Below are 20,065 nucleotides of genomic sequence, written 5' to 3' on the forward strand. Positions count from 1 at the left end.
AACCTATTAATTTTAAACTTAATTTAAAAATATATTTTAAATATTCTGAGAGGAGTGTTTTCTAATGCTCACGCAAATCCTTTCTGTTAAGGAAATGCTGTTTTCTCTTAAATAGTACTCTCTTTTATTCAGTATATGACTCCCAAGTGTGGTGTATGAACCACTAGCATGCATATTACTTGGGAACTTTTTAGAAGTGCAGTCTCTTAGGGCATATCTATCGAATCAGTCTGCATTTTAACAAGATCCCTAGGTAAGAACTGATATAAATCACTAACTATGTACAATATTGTTTATTTTTCCAGATCCCTGACTTTACTCTTAAGAGAGATCCTCTCTGGTTCAGTGTTCCTTCCTTCTTTGGATTTCCTAGCTGATCCAGTAAGGCTTAAAAAATGGCTTCAAATTGTGATAAAATACATATAATATGAAATTTAACATCTTAAATGTTTTTATGTGTAGAGTTCAGTGATATTAAATACAATCATTATGAGCAACCATCACTACTACTCATCTCTAGGATCTTTTCATCTTATAAAACTGAAACTCTGTACTCATTAAATAATTCTCTATTCTTCCTCCTAGCCCCTGGCACCACCACTGTACTTCCTATCTCTATGAATTTGACTATTCTGGGTACCTTATATAAGTGGGTCCATGAAGTATTTGTCTGTTTGTGACAGTGTTATTTCCCTTAGCATAATGTCTCCAAGATTTATCCATGTTGTAGCATATATTGGAATTTTGTTCCTTATTAAGGTTGAATAATATTCCATTATAGGTATATACCACATTTTCCTTTTTATTCATACATTGATGGACATTTCACTTCCTCTTACTTGAAGAAATAGGATTTTGAAGAAATAGGAATCGTTTTTAACACTTTATCTTATTTTATTTATATATATATGGAGTATTTACATTATGCCAGGTGTTCTAAAGTTTTTTTTTAATGTTTATTTATTTTTGAGAGAGAGCGAGTGAGCATATGTGTGAGCAGGGGATGGGGGACATAGAGAGGGAGACAGAAGATCTGAAGTAGGCTCTGCAGTGACAGCACAGAGCCTGGCATGGGCTCAAACTCACAAACTGTGAGATCATGACCTGAGATGAAGTCAGACACTTAACCAACTGAGCTACCCAGACACCTTTATAAACATTTTAAATGCTGAAGTCAGAATAAGTTTTCTTTGCCCACTTTCCTAAAAGTGAGACCTTACATCACAGATTTTTTAAAGTCCTTCTGTATTACATGTGTGCAGATGCTTTGCCACTATTCCATTTTTTCTTCATTTTTCTAGAAACTTTCACAGTATGAAAAAAGCTTTGAGAATTTTGGGAGAAGATGGTAATGGAATTATTTTGACCTATTTGTATTATTTTCCATTAGGATACTGTGAATCATTTGCTTATCATCTTCATAGATGACAGTCCAGTGAGTATTATATTAGAAGCATTCAGATTGCATCAAATTTTGGTTTCTGTCCAATCGCATGCACTTCTATTGAATTAATTTTCTTTCTTCAAAGCCTGAAAAAGCAACTGAACTGCCTTCCCCTTTGGTTCCATTCTTGCAGAAGTTTGCAGAACCTAGAAATAAAAAGCCGTCTGTAAGTATGTTTACCAATAACATATATTACTTTTGATACAAACAATTTTATCATGTATTTATATGGCCTAACTTACTCTTCTCTCATATTGTATTAAGGTGCTGAAGTTGGAATTGAAGCAAATCAGAGAGCAGCAAGATCTCTTATTTCGTTTTATGAACTTTCTGAAACAAGAAGGAGCGGTGCATGTATTGCAAATATGTCTGACTGTGGGTGAGGCTTACCTGTGCACTTTAACAAAGTCATTTTTATACTTTTTAATGTATTATATATTTTAAATACATTTGAATGTTTAGATCAGATCTGATGCTGTAGTGTGTCATTGTGCTAAATTTTTTTTTACTAGGTACTCTAAGCTTACCTTTGAGTTGTCAAGATCTTAAGTGTCCACTCCTTTCCAGATTGTAACATAATCTACAACTGTCTTTTGATCAGCTGACTTCTTTTTTAAATATAACTTTAAAAAAACTGAGGTGTAATTCACACGGTGAAACTCCTAGAAGTTAATTGTACAGTTTGATCAGTTTTGACACATCTGTACATCTATGTGACTTACACCTTTATCAAGATGCAGAACATTTCCATCACTCCAGAACGATGGGGTCCTTCCTAGACAAGCTACTCCTGCTCCCACTCCCACTCCTGCCAGAGCCATCAGAGCTCTCATTCCCTTCCCCACAGATTAGTTTTGCTTGTACCATTTTGTGGTATAAGTGGAGTACATAGTGTGTACTCTTTCGTGCCTGGCTTCACTGATTCAAGATTATGCTTTTTAACATTGGTCCATGTTGTTGTGTAGAGGAATACTTTGCTCTTTTTTGTTGCTAAGTAATATTCTTTTATATGAGTCCACCACAGGGTGGGTTTTCTTTTTTTTCTTTTCTTTTTTAAAAATTCATTCTTCTTGTGGATGGGTATCTGGACTGCTTTAATTTTTGGGCTATTATGAAGAAAATTGCCATGCATGTTCTTGTATAAGGATTTCTGTTGGGCATATGTTTAATAACTGGAAATAGAATTGCTGGGTCACAGGGTAGATATATATTTTGTTATATGAGAAATTGCTAAATTGTTTTCCAAAGTGGTTATACTGTTTTATCCTCCCTAGCAATATTTGAGAATCCCGGTTGCTCCATGTTTTTACAAAAATTTGGTCGTATTTATTTATCTTTTTTTAAAAATATTTTTAATGTTATTTATGTATTTATTTCTGAGAGAGATTGAGAGAGAGAGACAGCATGAGCAAGGGAGGGTCAGAGAGAGAGGGAGACAAGGAATCTGAAACAGGCTCCAGGCTCTGAGCTAGCTGTCAGCACAGAGCCCGATGCGGGGCTTGAACCCACGAACCGTGAGATCATGACCTGAGCCAAAGTCGGACGCTTAACCGACTGAGCCACCCAGGTGCCCCTATTTATCTTTTTATTATTTTTTATTTATTTATTTATTTTTTAATATTTTTTATTAAATATTTTTATTTATTTCTAGGATAGAGAGAGACAGCGTGAGCAGGGGAGGGTCAGAGAGAGAGGGAGTCACAGACTGAAACAGGCTCCAGGCTCCGAGCTGGCAGTCAGCACAGAGCCTGACGCGGGGCTCGAACCCACGAACCTGAGCGAAAGTCGGACGCTTAACCGACTAAGCCACCCAGGCGCCCCCCCTATTTATCTTTTTAACTTCAGCCATTTTAGTGGATGTGTGATAGTATCTTATTGTGCTTTCAATTTTTTTAATGTTTCTTTATTTTTGAGAGAGAGAGAGTGTGAGTGGGGGAGAGGGGCAGAGAGAGAGACACACACAGAATCCGAAGCAGGCTCCAGACTCTGAGCTGTCAACACAGAGCCAGACATGGGGCTTGAACCCACAAGCTGTGAGATCATGACCTGAGCTGAAGTCAGATGCTCTACTAACACAGCCACCTAGATGCCCCTCTTATTGTGCTTTAAATTTGTATTTCTTTAATTAGTAGTGTTGAACACTTTATCATATACTTATTGGCCATTTGAATATCTTTGTATATGGAAATGTTTAAGTCTTTTGCCTATTTTTTATTGAATTGTTATTTTTCTTGTCATTGAGTTATAGGAGTTCTTTTTTCTTTTTTTTTTTTTTTTTTTAAAGCTTATTTATTTATTTTGAGAGAGACAGAGAACCAGGGGAGGAGGGGAGAGGGAATCTCACGCAGGCTCTGTGCTGTAGCATGGAGCCTGATTGAGCTTGATCCCATGAACTGAGATCATGACCTGAGCCAAAATCAAGAGTTCGACACTTAACTGACTGAGCCAACCAGGTGCTCCCAAATTATAGGAGTTCTTTATATATTCCAGGTGCAACTCTTTTGTCAGATACAAGTATTAAGAATATTTTTCCCAGACTATGACTTGTCTTTTCATTTTCTGAATAGTATCTTTTGATGAGTGGAATTTTAAAATTTTGATGATAACGCAGTAGATCTGTTTTTAATTTTATGGGTAGTGCTTTCAGAGACTTCCATAAGAAATCTTTGTTAACCAAAGTCAAGGTGATATTTGCCTGTTCTTCTCTAGATGCTTTATAGTTTTATATTGTACATGTAGGTTTGTGATCTTGAAATACTTTTGTATTGGTATTAGGTAGGGGTGGAGGTTCATTTTTTTTCCTCATATGGTTATGGATATCCAGTTTTTCTAATACCCATTTTATTAAGTTTATTTATTTTGAGAGAGAGAGAGAGCACACAAGCAGGGATGAGCAGAGAAGGAGGGAGAGGATCCCACACAGGTTTTGTGCTGTATCAGCATGGAGCCTGATGTGGGGCTCAATCACATGAACTGTGAGATCCTGACCTGAGCTGAAATCAAAAGAATTAGACACTTATCAACCAAGCTACCCACGCACCCCCCTGACACCCATTTTCTAAAGAATCATTTCTTCCCCATCTTGAATTGTCAAATTATTTGACCATATATGTGTGTCTCTGGATTCTCTTCTATTCCATTGATCCATGTGTCTGTTTTTCGGCCAAGACTATAGTCTTGATTATTTTGACTATATAGGACGCTTGCTAAAAAAATTTTTTTAATGTTTGTTTGTTTATTTATTTATAATGTTTTATTTATTTCTGAGAGAGAGAGAGAGACAGCGTGAGCAGGGGAGGGTCAGAGAGAGAGGGAGACAAAGAATCTGAAACAGGCTCCAGGCTCTGAGCTGGCAGTCAGCACAGAGCCTGACGTGGGGCTCGAACCCATGAACCATGAGNGTGGGGCTCAATCACATGAACTGTGAGATCCTGACCTGAGCCGAAGTCAGATGCTTAACAGACTAAGCTACCCAGGCGCCCCTGACTGGAACTTTAAAAAGCCTTAAGTTTCACTGTTATTTAGTGAATTAGATTTCAAAATATTAATGACCATTGGTATAAGAATGTAATCAAATATGTTCTTTAAATGAAAGTTTTAGAAATTTTTAGAAATTTTTGCTATTTTAAATTTTAGAAATTTGTATTGCTGTGTGTTTATATATTTTATGTTAATATATCAAATATTTGGTTAACAGTTTTTCTTTCTTCTGGGTAGTTAGTTTATTTCCAATTGAAATTTTTTAAAAGCTTAAAATGAATAGATCGTAATTGCTGTTTTTAATATTGATTACTATTAGGCTGGGAATTTTATATTATATCATTACATTATATTACACTACATTATATTATATTGAAATAATCCATTTTTTCATACAATTTTCCTAATTTGCTAGAGGAATTCAATGATAGAATTTTGCGACCAGAGTTGTCAAATGATGAAATGCTGTTTCTTCATGAAGAGTTGCAGAAGATTTATAAAACATATTGTTTGGATGAAAGTATTGACAAAATTCGATTTGATCCCTTTATTGTAGAAGAGATTCAAAAAAGTAAGTCAAAGATGTTGATGAAAATATAGCCCTTTTACCATTTTTAATGTTGTCAGTTTTCTTCTGTATTCACCTAACAAAATAAAAACTTTGATGAGAAATTTAGTCACAATTCACATAACTAATACTTGCCAGAACTTGTTCTGATTCCTTATCCTAGTGTGATTTCTGTACCTCATAAGTGGATTTTCTGCAAAATATAATTTTAGGACTGTTTGAATTCTCTTTCACTGTCATTTTAAACTACTGTATAACGTATTTATGGTATTCATAAATAGTTTCTACAATATAATTTTTTTTAATAGTTGCTGAAGGCCCATATATAGATGTTGTGAAACTTCAAACTATGAGATGCCTTTTTGAAGCATATGAACATGTACTGTCTCTCTTGGAGAATGTGTTTACACCTATGTTCTGCCACAGTGATGAGGTAAGTCAAATCTTATTTGAGGATTTTCCTTCAAAAAAATTTTTTTTTAATCTTTACTTTTGAGAGAAAGAGAGAGAGAGAGAGAGATTGCAAGGAGGGGAGGAACACAGAGAGAGGGAGACACAGAATCCAAAGCAGGTTCCAGGCTCCGAATTGTCAGCTCAGAGCCCAACATGGGGCTCGAACTCACAAACTATGAGATCATGACCTGAGCTGAAGTCAGATGCTTAACCAACTGAGCCACCCAGGTGCTCCTTCTTCAGAATTTAATAGTGGCTTTGATATCAGTAGTGAGTGATTCAAAAAGCAAAATAAAAATAAAACATGATTGACTAAAAAAATGAATACTGTGTTTCACTACATAAATTAATGGAGATTAGAAATTCATTGTAAAAATAATTCTCAGTACCAAAACCATATTTATATATATATACGATAAAGTAGATGACTGTGACCAAATGACCCTGATTTGCCACATGCCTGAGTGGCTTTGTAATGCTGTAGTGATGCAGAAACTCCATCCTTCTTTGATATGCATTATTACAGACATGTGGAGATTAAATGGCTTGAATATCTCCATTTGCAATATTTTAATCCTTACTCTATTTGCTTATGGTTGTTTTCATTTGATTTAAATTTTGTTTTCTTTAACCTGGGAAGTAGTAGGGTAAAGTAGCATTTTTAAATATAAAATAGTTTAATAAATCATATTTTTTTGGAAGTATTTCAGGCAACTTTTAAGAGGTGCAGAATCACCAACACGCAATTCAAAATTGAACAGGTAAGTATATTAAGTCATCTGTGTGGTGTGTTTTTTTGTACTTGTTGATGCTAATCATTCTTGTGATAGTGTCTTTGTCTTTATTAGTTTTTCTTTGTGTGATTCCATTGGTACATAAGTAGACAAGACATTTTATTAAGTAATTACATAGTTATACTGCATATAGTAACCTGAAAATGCCTGAAATTATTCTAGAAAAATTTAACAATATACACACCATTGCCTTCCTGATATTATAATTAATACGTATTCGTCCTTTATCATCTACTTTATTAGATCCTGGAAACTACATACGTAAATGAAATCTGTGCGTAACATTTCAGTTTTAGACAGTTTTTTTCCCTTCTTGCTTTCTGTGTCATTAAATAAGCCAAAGAAATAACAGAAGAGAGCGCTTTATCCATTTATAAACTGGATAGTTAATATTTTGGTTTCCCTTTGCATTGTTATATGTATAAAATTGACACAGACATCAAATGTATAAATCCACAGAATAGATACATTGCTCTTAAAACCTTCCAGTTTGAGCAAGACTCTAGTAAATATATAAATAAGTTGGAGATGTGGTACAAAGATAGAAGTAGATAGGTCAGAAGCTAGAGTAGTACTTTAGATAGCACAAGGAAAAATGTGAAAACCTTAACCATGAGGGAAAATGTATTACATTTTTTGATATAGCCAAGGTTTGTAGAAACAGATTAGAATTTCTTAATTGTTGAATTTGTATATTGTAATCATGAAACATTGACTTAACAAAAATTCCATCCATATTTTTTAAAGTAGCATACTTTACCCAATCCAAACACCTCTTCTTTAATTTGAATGCTTATTTAAAACTTTTATCAGATTTTCCAGTATCATTTGATAAACAGGTGTAATTTATTTCTGTTTGTAGACATAGAATATTTGGAGTGTCACCATAGGATATTTAACTTAATGACTCTCCTCTCCAGGATGATCTAAGGGGAAGTGGTTTTTTGATCTTACAAGCCTACCACATTGCTAAGTCATAAATTCAGAGATGGAAACCTTTCAGTGCCACTTTGAGGTCATCTAGTTGTCTTCAACCTATTACATAATTTTGTTATCTTTAAAATATAAAGTAAAGAGGAACAAAATATGTTTTTTTTTCATTCTGGGTACTGATTATGGTCTTTAAAAGTATGCTTTTCTTTATATGGACCTGATTTTAATATTAACTATCAGTTTTGTCAAGACTGCTTCTGTGATACTTACTCATTTATCTGTATTGAATTAGTAAAAGATTTACTTAACATACTCTCATTGAAAATTCAGAGTAACATTGCTAATTTGCTAGGTGACTTGAAGTATCTAAAATATTTATTCATACATTTTATGTCTGCATTCTGTTTAATTGTATTTTAAAAATAAAATTTTAATGCATATTAATGTTGATCTATTCTGTTTCTTCTATACTTAAAGAATAACTTAAAACAACTATATTTAGGGATCTTTTGTTAACTTTGTTTTCTACCTTAAAACCTGCTTTTCAAAATAACTCAAACTAAAGATGTGTGAAGCGTACATAATTATATCTAATACAAACTTGAATTTCATGTTGGAAAACATAGAGTTTGTCTTCTGTGCCAAGTTTTTGGTGGCTTAGTCTCTGCATACTTTCCACCATATCAAACAAATGGTATGTCTAAATGAAGGCAAAAACTACAAAATTATTTCCTGACAAACTCGTTAAGAACTTTTTTTTTCTTAATGATCTAGAATTCATACTTCCCAAACCCCAGAAGAGCCATTGTTTTTTCTCTCTTCCTTTATTATGTTATAAAAATTCTTTCTCTTTGGAACGATGAATGCTCTCCACTTGTGTAACTTTTAAAGCTTTTAAATTTTGTTTTGTGTTCTGAAGTGAAACTTGTTTAATATCTGGGCTTTCTCTCTCTCCTTTCCTTGTATAATTTCACCTATCTGTTACTGCAGAGGTAGCCTAAGTTTGGATGATTTTCGGTAAGTCTCGAGAAGCATGTGATTTTTTTCTGTATAAATTGTCTAAGCTCTGAAAGTATACCCAAAACAAAGTACAGCACAAAGGAAAAAGGAAACACTGCTATTATTGCTGCCTTTATATCAGCTATTTGAGATACCCCTTTAAAGTTAACCTCTGGGGTGCCTGGGTGGCTCAGGCGGTCAAGAGTCTTGACTTCTCCTCAGGGTCACTACCTCACATTTTGTGGTTCCAGCCCCACCCTGGGCTCTGTGCTGGCAGTGTGGGGCCTGCTTCTCTCTCTGCTCTATCTGCCCCTCGCTTGTGTGCACCTGCTTTCTTCTCTTTCTCTGTCTCTCTCTCAAAGCAAATAAACTTAAAAAAATAAAAAAATTAATCTCTGATTTTAGATATTGCCTTTTTCAAATAGCATGATATATGTCATAAAATAAGTGTCAGTTTAGAATAAAATGAAAAGTTAGTACTTAGCTATTCAAGGCTATTGACTCATTTTTTTATTGGTTTTATTAAATTACTTTTACTGATTTCTTTATTAATTACTTGAGAGAGAGAGAAAATGTGAATGGAGGGGAGAGACAGAGGGAGAGAGAATCTTAAGTACACTCCATGCTCAGCAGGGAATCTGATGGGGGGCTCGGTCCCACAACTCTGGGATCAGGACCTGAGCTGAAATCAAGAGTCAGATGCTTAGCTAACTGAACCATCCAGGTGCCCCCCCCCAAATTAATTTTAGAATTACTTGTGTTTAAGGAACTTTTTTTTTCAAATCAAGAAGTACAATATTTCTTGGGATAATAAAAAATGAGATACTTTAAAAAGTATTTCATATTTTTAAAAGCCCAATTTTTTATAATCTAAGCTCTAGAAACTAGAATAATTTATTTGGATTCTAGAGATTTTAATAATACTTTGTTAACATTTTCATAATTGGTTTTGGAAACATTGTATCAAAGAGATTGTTTACAGTCCTAGATTTTTTTTAAAAAACACCGTATGCTTGTTTAAATAAAATAATCTTCTAGTTTACCCGTTTTACTACTAATTACTTACTATTTGAGTTTTTCAGTTTTAAAATAGGTTTGATTTTCTCCTTGGATGTGTATAAAATGCACATATCCCTAATGTACTAGATATATTTAAAACTTGATTCAACTTATTTTTATTTCTGTAATTGTAGCATTATTTCAATAAATAAGTTTTGCTTGTAGAAATAGTAGGTATCCATTAAATTAAACATTCAAAACAAACTTTTTTGGATTTTAAAATAGTCATTTTTATTTGGGTATCAGTTGTACAGGCAGCACTATATAGCATAAGTTTTAAATTGAATAAAAGTTCCATTTTTATTTGTTGAAATATGGGACAGTGGACTGTAATGGAGAAAAGTTTTGCTGCTTTTTGGCTTATTTTTTGTTGTCTTCCAACTATTTCTGCTTTTAGAAATTCACTTTTGACCAAAAATTACAAAACCAACATTTAATATATATGGCAGAGCAAGCTGCTTCCTTAGGCTATATTTGCTTTTGTCCTTATGTTTATTGCTTACCCTTCTCTTTGGCATTTTATCTTTTTGTTACTTTGAAGTCAGGTAAGATGCATTTTGTACTTCATTCCTCTTTTGAGTATTTATAGGAATAAAAAGTTGAAATTTGCTTAAAAATTTTTAGTCATAGAGGACAGAATTTTATTGTTCATTTCTGTCTAAAAATGGGGTGCCCATACCTGAGTGGCTCAGTCAGTTAAACGTCTGACTTGGGCTCAGGTCATGATCTCATGGTCTGTGAGTTCAAGCCTGGAATTGGGCTCTGTGCTGAGAGCTCAGCCTGGAGCCTGCTGATTCTGTGTCTCCCTCTCTCTCTCCCCTTCCTCTGTTTGAGCTCTGTCCCTCTCTGTCTCTCTCTCAAAAATGAACAGACAATGACAAAATTTAAAAAAAATAAAAATGAACGACTGAGAAGGTCATAGTTTTATATATTTTTCTGTTTTACTATGTTATTTTAGTGGATACATCTAAATGGATACATTGTTTTGAATGTTGGTCTCAGCACATTAGTTCACATTATTTAGTTCAAAATATGTATGGCAGTAAGAACTATGTACCACTAGGGGGCTCTAATCTTTTAAACAATCTAGTTCAGTTAATGCTTTAAAGTTAAATAGGTAAATTCCAAATGTTCATTTTTTAATTTTTTTAATGTTAATTTATTGTTATTTTGAGAGAGACAGAGACAGCATGAGTGGGGGAGGGGCAGAGAGGGGGGAGAGAGAATTCCAAGCAGGCTCTGGCTGCCAGCGCAGAGCCTGATGTGTGGCGTGAACTCCTGAAACCATGACATCATGACACTTAACTGACTGAAGCACCCAGGTGCCCAATTTCAAATGTTTATTGATAAATATTGTCCCTTTTATTCATACCCCCAAATTTAAACTTTAAGTGTTCTGTCACTTTTGGCTTCTGAGATATTGAGACTTGATCTAGATAACTAAGAACTCCAAAATGTTATGTTAGCTGTACCTTCAGTTTACTCTTTTCACACATATTTTAATGATTGTTAACAGTACACTAGACCATTGTAATAATTTGCTGTGTACTCGATATGTTTTTGTTTAATATTTAGGAGCACACAGAAAAGAGGAGAATCATTTGGAATCAGCAGAATAGGTAGCAAAATTAAAGGAGTATTCAAAAGTACGACAATGGAGGGAGCTATGTTGCCTAATTATGGGTTAGCCGAAGGTGAAGATGACTTTGTAAGTAAAAATTCTTCAGTTTGATGTATGTATAACTTCAGACCTGCAATGGCATAAAAAATTGGATATGTTTACTTTCTATATTTTCCCTCTTCTTTATTTTACTTATTTCAGACTTCTAATCCTTATTTTTTTCATTCGTTATTATAGTTTTATGGTGCTAACCTAATTGGTAAAGTTCCTGAGCACGAAGTTAACTACTTGTTAAGGCCAGAATGGTTTCTATTGAGCTGAGATAGTCCTAAAAGTCAAACAATTTACCATCCTTTGGTTAGGCTTTTACTTTGTATCCTCATCTTCTCTCTTTCAAGGCCTATGGTTCAGGCAAACAGAACTGTTGATAAATGTCCTACCCCCAATGTGGTGCTCCAGCTCATGACCTGTTGCTGGTCAAACTGAGATTAGTACATCAGAAGCATCAGCGTTACCTGGAGCTTATTGTAAATGCAGAATATCTGGTTCCATGCTAAACCTACTAAATCAGTTCGCATTTTATAAGATTCCCAGTTGATCTATATGTACATTGACCCACCATGCTATTTCATTTCTGTGATCTTTGCACATGCTGTCCTTAAAGTGCCCTACCTTTATATGTACCTAGAAAGTTCATACTTAACTTTCAGAATCCAGCCTCTCCCCTAAAAACCTTTACTTGAGTCCCCAAGTGGAATTGAACATTCTCTCCTTTGTGTCCCTTGTTAGATCATATGTTAAAACATGTACCATAAAGTGTACTTGAAATGATATGTTTATTATTGTTTTCCATACCAATTAGTTCTGTAAAGACAGATATTGTCTCATTTGTGCTTTTTATTTGTTTAACAGCTCTATTAAGTAGAGTTCCTGTATCTTTATTTTGCCCATTAATGACTCTGAGCACTGGAGATAAAATGAGGATTAAGACAGAGACTTTCCCCTTAAGAGATTCACTAACCTGGATATAATAGGGATGAATAATAAACAATTGGATTGGCAATGACCAAGAAGAAGGAATGGGGGAAGAGAGGAGTAAATTAACCCATTTTTTTCTTAATGTGTCTTCCTTTTGACCTCTGTCCCATTGCAGTGATGAATTATTAAGGAGATTCATTGCTTTTTCATAGTTTAAATGGAAAAAATTTTTTTTTTTTTCCTTCTTAGATAATCCAAATACAACATTTTTTTCTGTTTATACCCTTTTTTTAAAAGTTTGTTTTATTTTGAGAGAGTGAGCATGAATAGGGGAGGGACAGATAACGAGGGAGAGAGAATCCCACGTGGGGCTGTATCTCACAAACTGTGAGATCATGATCTAAGCCAAAAGCAAGAGTTAGATGCTTAACTGACTGAGCCACACAGGTGCCCCTGCCCCTTGTTTTTTCTTACAAGTGTGGGTAGAAGAAAGACAGTAGACCAGAGGAAGCAGTCTTTTTTCAAAATGATTTTTATATATATATTTTTTAATTTTAAGCATATTATAGCCTCAATTTTTTTAATACTGTGGAAAAGTGGAAACAAATTTAAAATATCACCCATAATCATACCACCCAGTAACCACTTCTGTAAACATTTTGGTGATTTTCTTTTTTAAAAAATACCTTTCCTTTCTCATCCACATAGATTAGGGTACATCATGTATATAGTTTGCTATCCCACTCTGTCCCCACTTAACAATACAACAGAAGCATTTGCCCATATTATTGTGAACTTTTCAAAACATAATTTTTGTTAAGGAAGATGTACTTTTTACTTTTTTTTTGCTTCGGGAATAGGAGGATAATCCTCAAAAAGGTGAGAGAGTTCTGTTTTGTAGTGGCCCAAGGAAGAAGAAAATTTTTGATTTGGAAGCAAAGATAGTGATAATGGAAAGTAGGAAAAGAAAGCAAACTAATCTCTAGTATTCTGAAAAGAAAAGATAGGGGTGAAGAGGCTGTTGCCCCAGAACAAGACAGTACCATTTAGGAATTAGAGAACACTGTGCTAGTTTCATTTCATTTCATTTCTTTCTTTCTTTTTTTTAAGATTATTTATTTATTTAAGTAATGTCTACCCCTAGTGTGGGGATCCAGCTCATGACCCTGAGATCAGAGGCGCATATTCTTCCAATTGAGCCAGCCGGGCTCTCCAGTGCTCTGCTAGTTTTTAGCTATGGGATCTTGGGGAATTGCCTTTGTCTTGTTTAGGAAGTTTAGGGGAAACTCTCACTACCACAGCTAAACGTGCTTTGTGATTCAAATATGGGACCTGGAAGACATTTTCTTTTATTTCTTTTATTCCTTTATTTCTTTATTTATAATTTTAAAAAATGTTTATTATTTATTTTTGAGAGAGACAGAGACAGAGCACTGCAGGGGAGAGGCAGAGAGAGAGAGAGGGAGACACAGAATCTGAAACAGGCTCCAGGCTCTGAGCTAGCTGTCAGCACAGAGCCTGACATGGGACTCGAACCCACGAACCGTGAGATCATGACCCGAGCCGAAGTCGGACATTCAACTGAAGGATACACCCAGGCGCCCCAAGACATTTTCTTTTAGAAACCTTGATGTAATCATTTGGTGGCAGTATAGCCTTGCTATGTGACCTTGGGTAAATTGCTTAATTTTATTGTGATTTAGTTTCCTCACATGTGAAATGGGGATGATAGTATCTAACTTACATAAGGGTGTTGTGAGGATTAAATAAGTAGTATGCACGAAGCATTTAGAACAGTGCCGAGCATATGGTTAGCACAGTAAGCAGTATACAGTATTATAATAGCATTAGTTCTTATAATATATGAATGTAAATTATGAGATAGGCATATATATGCTATTTTGGGAACCAAAGTCCACTGCATAAGATTGAGTCTATATAAAAATGTATATATCTGTCCAAGTTCAGAACTGATTTGCAAATAAAGTTCTAGAATGTAATATGTCCAATGGTACATTGGTAGTTATTTCCATATAGGAAAATACAATAGTGAGAATGTTAATATTTCTCATGGAAATAGAGGGACATCTTTTTGTCTTTTATCATCTGCTGCCCTTATTCTCTGTTCTCTTTGTAGAGGGAAGATCTTTTTGGAAATAAAAAAGTACCTTGTTTACCTTTCCATAAAATTTTGGTCTATAATATTTACTTACTTTCAAATAATATCACATAACATCAAAATTCTTTCAAGAAATAAATATTTCACAGGGTGCCTGGGTGGTTCAGTTGGTTAAGCGTCCGACTTTGGCTCAGGTCAAGATCTCACGGTTTGTGGGTTCGAGCCCCACATCGGGCTCTGTGCTGACAGCTAGCTCAGAGCCTAGAGCCTGTTTCGGATTCTGTATCTCCCTCTCTCTCTGACCCTCCCCTGCTGACACTGTCTCTCTCTCTCTCAGAAATAAATAAAACATAAAAAAAATTTTTTTTAAAGAAATAAATATTTCTCTAAATAGATTAATTGTTCTCTGAATAATCTAGAGATTATTCATTAACCTTTTTTGATAAAAACATCATTTAAATTGTGGCAGTAACAGTAATACATTTTAAAACCTCCTTTGTTTCATTGATATTTTTATGTTGCTAAGAATTTTTTTCTCTCATTTTCTTTTTAGATTGATTTTGGGGAACTTATTTAAGAATATCTACTTTTAAAAAATTTTTAAATTAATTTTTAAATTTTAGATGTTTTTATTTAGTTTTGAGAGAGACAGTGTGAGTGGGAGAGGGGCAGAGAGAGAGGGAGACACAGAATCCAAAGCAGGCTCCAGGCTCTGCACTGCCAGCACAGAGCCCAGTGTGGGGATTGAACTCGTGAACCATGAGATCATGACCTGAGCCAAAGTCGGTTGCTTAACTGACTGAACCACCCAGGCACCCCAAGAATATGTGTGTGTATATATATATACATTTTTTTTAACATTTATTTATTTTTGTGAGACAGAGAGTGTGAGAGGACGAAGGGCAGAGAGAGAAGGAGACACAGAACCTGAAGCAGGCTCCAGGCTCTGAGCAAACGTTCAGCACAGAGCCTGATGCGGGGCTCGAACCCATGAAGCGTGAGATCATGACCTGAGCCGAAGTTGGACACTTAACTGACTGAGCCACCCAGGCGCCCCTGTAAATGTTTTTTAAAAGTGATCTCTGTGCCCAGTGTGGGTCTTGAACTCATGACCCTGAGATTAAGAGTTGCATGCTTTGCCAACTGGGCTAGCCAAGTACCCCAAGAATGTCTATTTTTTGGCATTTAGTCAACTTGTTAAACAAATTGTCTGTCATTTTATTACTGATTTACTGTTCTGATATCTCAGAAAACGAATCCATTAACAAAAATACAGTTGTAAAGCCATGGAAAATGCTACCCTGTACCTTAGATTCCAAATGGTGATGTGGGCATTTCCCTCAAATTCTTCTGTTTTTGTTTCAGGTGTGTAAGGAGATAGCCTTGTCCCAAAAAAGACAAAAACCAACACATATTGTCTGTTTTTATGGTTTCTTTTTCTTTCCTTTTTTTTTATTTTAAGGAATTGATGATTTTGTTTTCGATAGAGTATCAAGAAATTCTCCTAAGATCACCAATAGTCATATTAGGGATTATGGAAGGCCATTTTAGAATAATAACAGAAAAGAATAATTGCCAAGGGACTTTGTGGGGGAGGAGAAGAATTCACTTAGAAGAGAAGTGGCTGGGGCACCTGGTTGGCTCATTTGGTTAAGCATCTGACTTTGGCTCAGGTCAAGATCTCATGGTTCATAAGTTCAAGCCTGGCATCAAGCTCTGCCCTAACAGTGCAGAGCCTGCTTGGGATTCTCTCTCTTTGTCAAAATAAATAAAACTGGGGCACCTGAGTGGCTCAGCAGTTAATCATCCTACTTTGGTTAGAGTCATGATGTCATGGTTCATGGTTCATGGTTCATGTCTCTGCTGTCAGTGTAGAGCCTGTTTTGGATCCTCTGTCTCCCTCTCTCTGCTCCTCTCCCCCCTCAAAAATAAATAAACATTGAAAACATAAATAAAACTTACAAAAAAAAAAAAAAGGAAGGTGACTGCCAAGTGTGGGAAGAAAGTAGAATTGAGAGTAAAGTTTAGGGTGCTAAAATTCTGGAAAGAAATCTCTCTCCACTATTGGTTTGCTCTGAATAGACTTTTCAGAATTCTTGTTAAGTATGAGGAGTCTTGGACTCATTGCTTTAAAAAAGTATATTCAAGATGGATGTGTTTTATCTGTAATATTTGGCTTTCTTTAACATGAATATGAGATGTCTAGGTGACCAGGTGTTTTAATGTGCCAGTTCAGAGGTTCTCTTCTTCTTCCCTTTTTTTTTTCTTCAATTTTTTAAATGTTTATTTGAGAGAGAGTGAGTGAGCCTGAGCGGGGGAAGGGCAAAGAGGGAGAGAAAGAATCCCAAGCAGGCTCCATGATGTGGTGCTTGAACTCACAAACTGTGGGATCGTGACTTGAGCTGAAATCAAGAGTCAGATGTTTAACCTACTGAGGCACCCAGGCGCTCCTAGAGGTTTTGTTTTCTTCTAATTTAATGAAGTTGAGACAGTGTTTCCTTCTTTCTGTATATATATATTTCTAGAACATGTTTAAAATTTCTTTTTAAAAATAGTTGTTCTTCAAGTAGTATTTTAAAGTGTTATTTTAAACATTTATATTATTAAAATTTTAGAAGCCAGGAGATGAAAAAAGAACCTTAATTCTATGGAGGTGGATCCCCTTCAGGCCATTTAAACTTTTTTATATTACTCAGTAGGCTGCAGTGAATATATTTATACTTGTACCTTTCCACAGTTTTAAAAAAATTGACTTGGAATGAATGTTTTCATTAGACTACATTCTGAGAAATGGAATTAAACATCTTCGTCAGTTTACAATGGGATTGCAGGGGCACCTGGGTGGCTCAGTTGGTTAAGCGTCCGACTTCGGCTCAGTTCATGATCTCACGGTTTGTGGGTTTGAGCCCTGCGTTAGTCTCTGTGCTGACAGCTGGCTCAGAGCCTGGAGCCTGCTTCAGATTCTGTGTCTCTCTCTCTCTCTCTCTGAGCTTTCCCTGCTCATACTGTCTCTATCTCTCTCTTAAAAATAAATAAAACATTAAAAAAAATTTTACAATGGGATTATGTTCTGATAAACCCATTATAAGTTGAAAATAACCTATTTTAAGCAAGCTCAGAACACTTATATTTGCCAACTACAGTTGGGCAAAATCATCTAACTCAAGGCCCATTGTATAGTAAGGTGTTGACTATCTCATGTAATTTATTGAGTACTGTACTGAAAGTAAAAAACAATAGTTGTATAGTGTATTGATTGTTTACCTTTGTGATTGAGTGGCTGACTGGGAGATGTGACTGCCACTGCCCAGCATCACAAGAGAATATAATATTGCACACTGTTATCTTGGGAAAAGATAAAAATTGAAAGTATATTGGGGTGCCTGGTGGCTCATCCAACTCTTGATTTTGGCTCAGATCATGATCTCACCGTTCATCAGTTCAAGCCCCACATCATGCCCCATGCTGATAGCTCAGGGCCTGCTTGGGACTCAGTCATTCTCTTTCTCTCTCTGTTCTTCTTCCTCTCCCACTTGTGCTCTCTTTCTCGCTCTCAAATTAAATAAATATACTTAAAATTTTCTTTTTAAAAATTCAAAGTATAGTTTCTACTGAAGGCATATTGCTTTTGCATCGTGGTAAGTTTGAAAAATCATAAGTTGAAGTATCGTAAGTCAGTGACCATCTGTACTTAGTTGAAACTGTTTTATGGCTCTTTCTAAATACATATTGTGAAAAAAAAAAAATATCAGTACATTAATTTTTTCTTATTATTACCAAAGCTAAATATTTTTTTATGCTTGTGTATTTCCAATATCTTTAAACTCTGAAGTGCCTATTTTCTTTTTTCTATGGAATTTGCACATATAGGTGATATGACAAAACTTGGAGTTGATGCTAGTAACTTGTTTTAATTTTTTATCAATATATTTTTAATAGAAAATTTGGCATCACTTAATTTCAGAAGTATTAGAAAGTTATGGAATTTATATGGACACATTCTTTATAGTTGTGTGTTGTATGCTATAGGTCTAAAGGACCTGGAAATAGTCAATTTTTTTCTGATGATTTTTTTTTTTCCAGATTGAAGAAGGTATTGTTGTAATGGAAGATGATTCTCCAGTGGAGGCTGTGAGCACACCTAATACTCCCCGAAACCTTGCTGCATGGAAAATTAGCATTCCATATGTAGACTTTTTTGAAGATCCTTCTTCTGAAAGGAAGGAGAAAAAGGAGAGAATACCTGTGTTTTGTATTGATGTTGAAAGAAATGATAGAAGAGCAGGTAGGAAGTTCTCTGAATACCTTTCTTAAAAGGTGCCAATTAGTCTGTATTTATCAGGAATGATAAACATTTTGCTATTTCTAACTATTGAGTATGACTGCATATCCATAAAATAAGTGTGTGGGGGTGCTTGGTTGGCTTAGTCGGTTGAACATCTGACTTTGGCTCAGGTCATGTTCTCATGGTTCATGAGTTTTGAGACCTGCATCTGTAAACAAACATTCAAAAGATAAGTGTCTGAACAGAAAATTGAATGAAAACTTAGGCTTTTCTAGGTTATCTCTAGTACCACTTAATTAGTTTGTTCGAACTGCATATTGAGTAGACGCTTGTGAGACACCTCACAATTCAAGGCATTTTGTGTAATATTCTTATAATGGTTTTGCTGCCATCATTAGCCCATTAGCCATTATACTTAATTGACGATTAGTAACACATATAGCACTATATCAGGTATTATACCAATTTCATTAAGACAGCATTTCTCCTCCTCCATTGTTATGAGCTAATTAGAGTTTATAAAAATGTGATAAAACACAGTATGAGAAGTTTTCATCATGTTTTCCTATCTTTTTTCTTTTGGTTGTTTCAGGTGTGGACTAATAAATACAGGTATAAAGATAAAGGTGTAGATATAGGTATAAATAGGACTAATAGATATAGGTGTGGTGGATCCATGGTGACAAAACAGTCACACCCTGGGTTTTGACCAAGAAGTAGGGCATTCAGTGTAAGCAAAACCACATCAAATTTGTGCACATTTTGGGAATGATGAACAGAAAGATAAAGTTGAGTTCAGGAAGAGGGAACTGTGGTGAAAGAAGGAAAGAAAATGGCAGTGTTAGGAAATGGTTTTGAGAGAGGACTGATGACATGTTACAACATGAAGGTCAGTGCTAATAATTTCCCATATTTGTTTTTTTTTTAATTTAAAAATATTTATTCTTTTTAAAAAAATTATTTTAAGGTTTATTTATTTTTGAGAGAGAGAGAGAGAAAGCATAAGCAGGGGAGGGACAGAGAGAGAGGGAGACAGAGAATCCGAAGCAGGCTCCAGGCTCTGAGCTGTCAGCACAGAGCCCAGCATGGGGCTCAAACCCACAAACCACAGGATCATGACCTGAGCTGCATTTAGCCAGTTGAGCCACCCAGGTGCCCCTATTTATTTGTTCTTGAGAGAGACAGTGAGAGAGAGAGAGACAGAGAGACTGAGAAAAAGAGAGTGAGAAAGATTTGGGGGAGGGGCAGAGAGAGAGGGAGAGAGAGAATCCTAGACATGCTCCATACTCAGTGCTGAGCCCGACATGGGGCTTGATCCCGCAACCCTGGGAT

General features: G+C 35.3%; 1 protein-coding gene across 7 annotated transcripts in view; it reads left to right on the forward strand.

Annotated features, from left to right (window-relative positions):
* Positions 1 to 20,065, forward strand: part of SNX14 (sorting nexin 14) — a 73,206-nt gene that overhangs the window by 35,880 nt on the left and 17,261 nt on the right. For 5 of the 7 annotated variants that reach the window (XM_039221602.1, XM_039221603.1, XM_039221597.1 and 2 more), the window contains 10 exons: positions 306 to 381; positions 1,391 to 1,435; positions 1,530 to 1,610; positions 1,709 to 1,823; positions 5,340 to 5,495; positions 5,801 to 5,925; positions 6,648 to 6,706; positions 8,663 to 8,689; positions 11,306 to 11,438; positions 18,532 to 18,733. In XM_039221602.1, the coding sequence (XP_039077533.1) occupies positions 306 to 381; positions 1,391 to 1,435; positions 1,530 to 1,610; positions 1,709 to 1,823; positions 5,340 to 5,495; positions 5,801 to 5,925; positions 6,648 to 6,706; positions 8,663 to 8,689; positions 11,306 to 11,438; positions 18,532 to 18,733 (1,019 nt within the window). The remainder of the gene's footprint in view (positions 1 to 305; positions 382 to 1,390; positions 1,436 to 1,529; positions 1,611 to 1,708; positions 1,824 to 5,339; positions 5,496 to 5,800; positions 5,926 to 6,647; positions 6,707 to 8,662; positions 8,690 to 11,305; positions 11,439 to 18,531; positions 18,734 to 20,065) is intronic. The other 2 variants (XM_039221600.1, XM_039221601.1) reach the window with 1 other exon arrangement.

Source organism: Hyaena hyaena, unplaced genomic scaffold, assembly GCF_003009895.1.
Source record: "Hyaena hyaena isolate Hyena2069 unplaced genomic scaffold, ASM300989v1 scaffold_995, whole genome shotgun sequence".
Classification (NCBI taxonomy): Eukaryota; Metazoa; Chordata; class Mammalia; order Carnivora; family Hyaenidae; genus Hyaena; species Hyaena hyaena.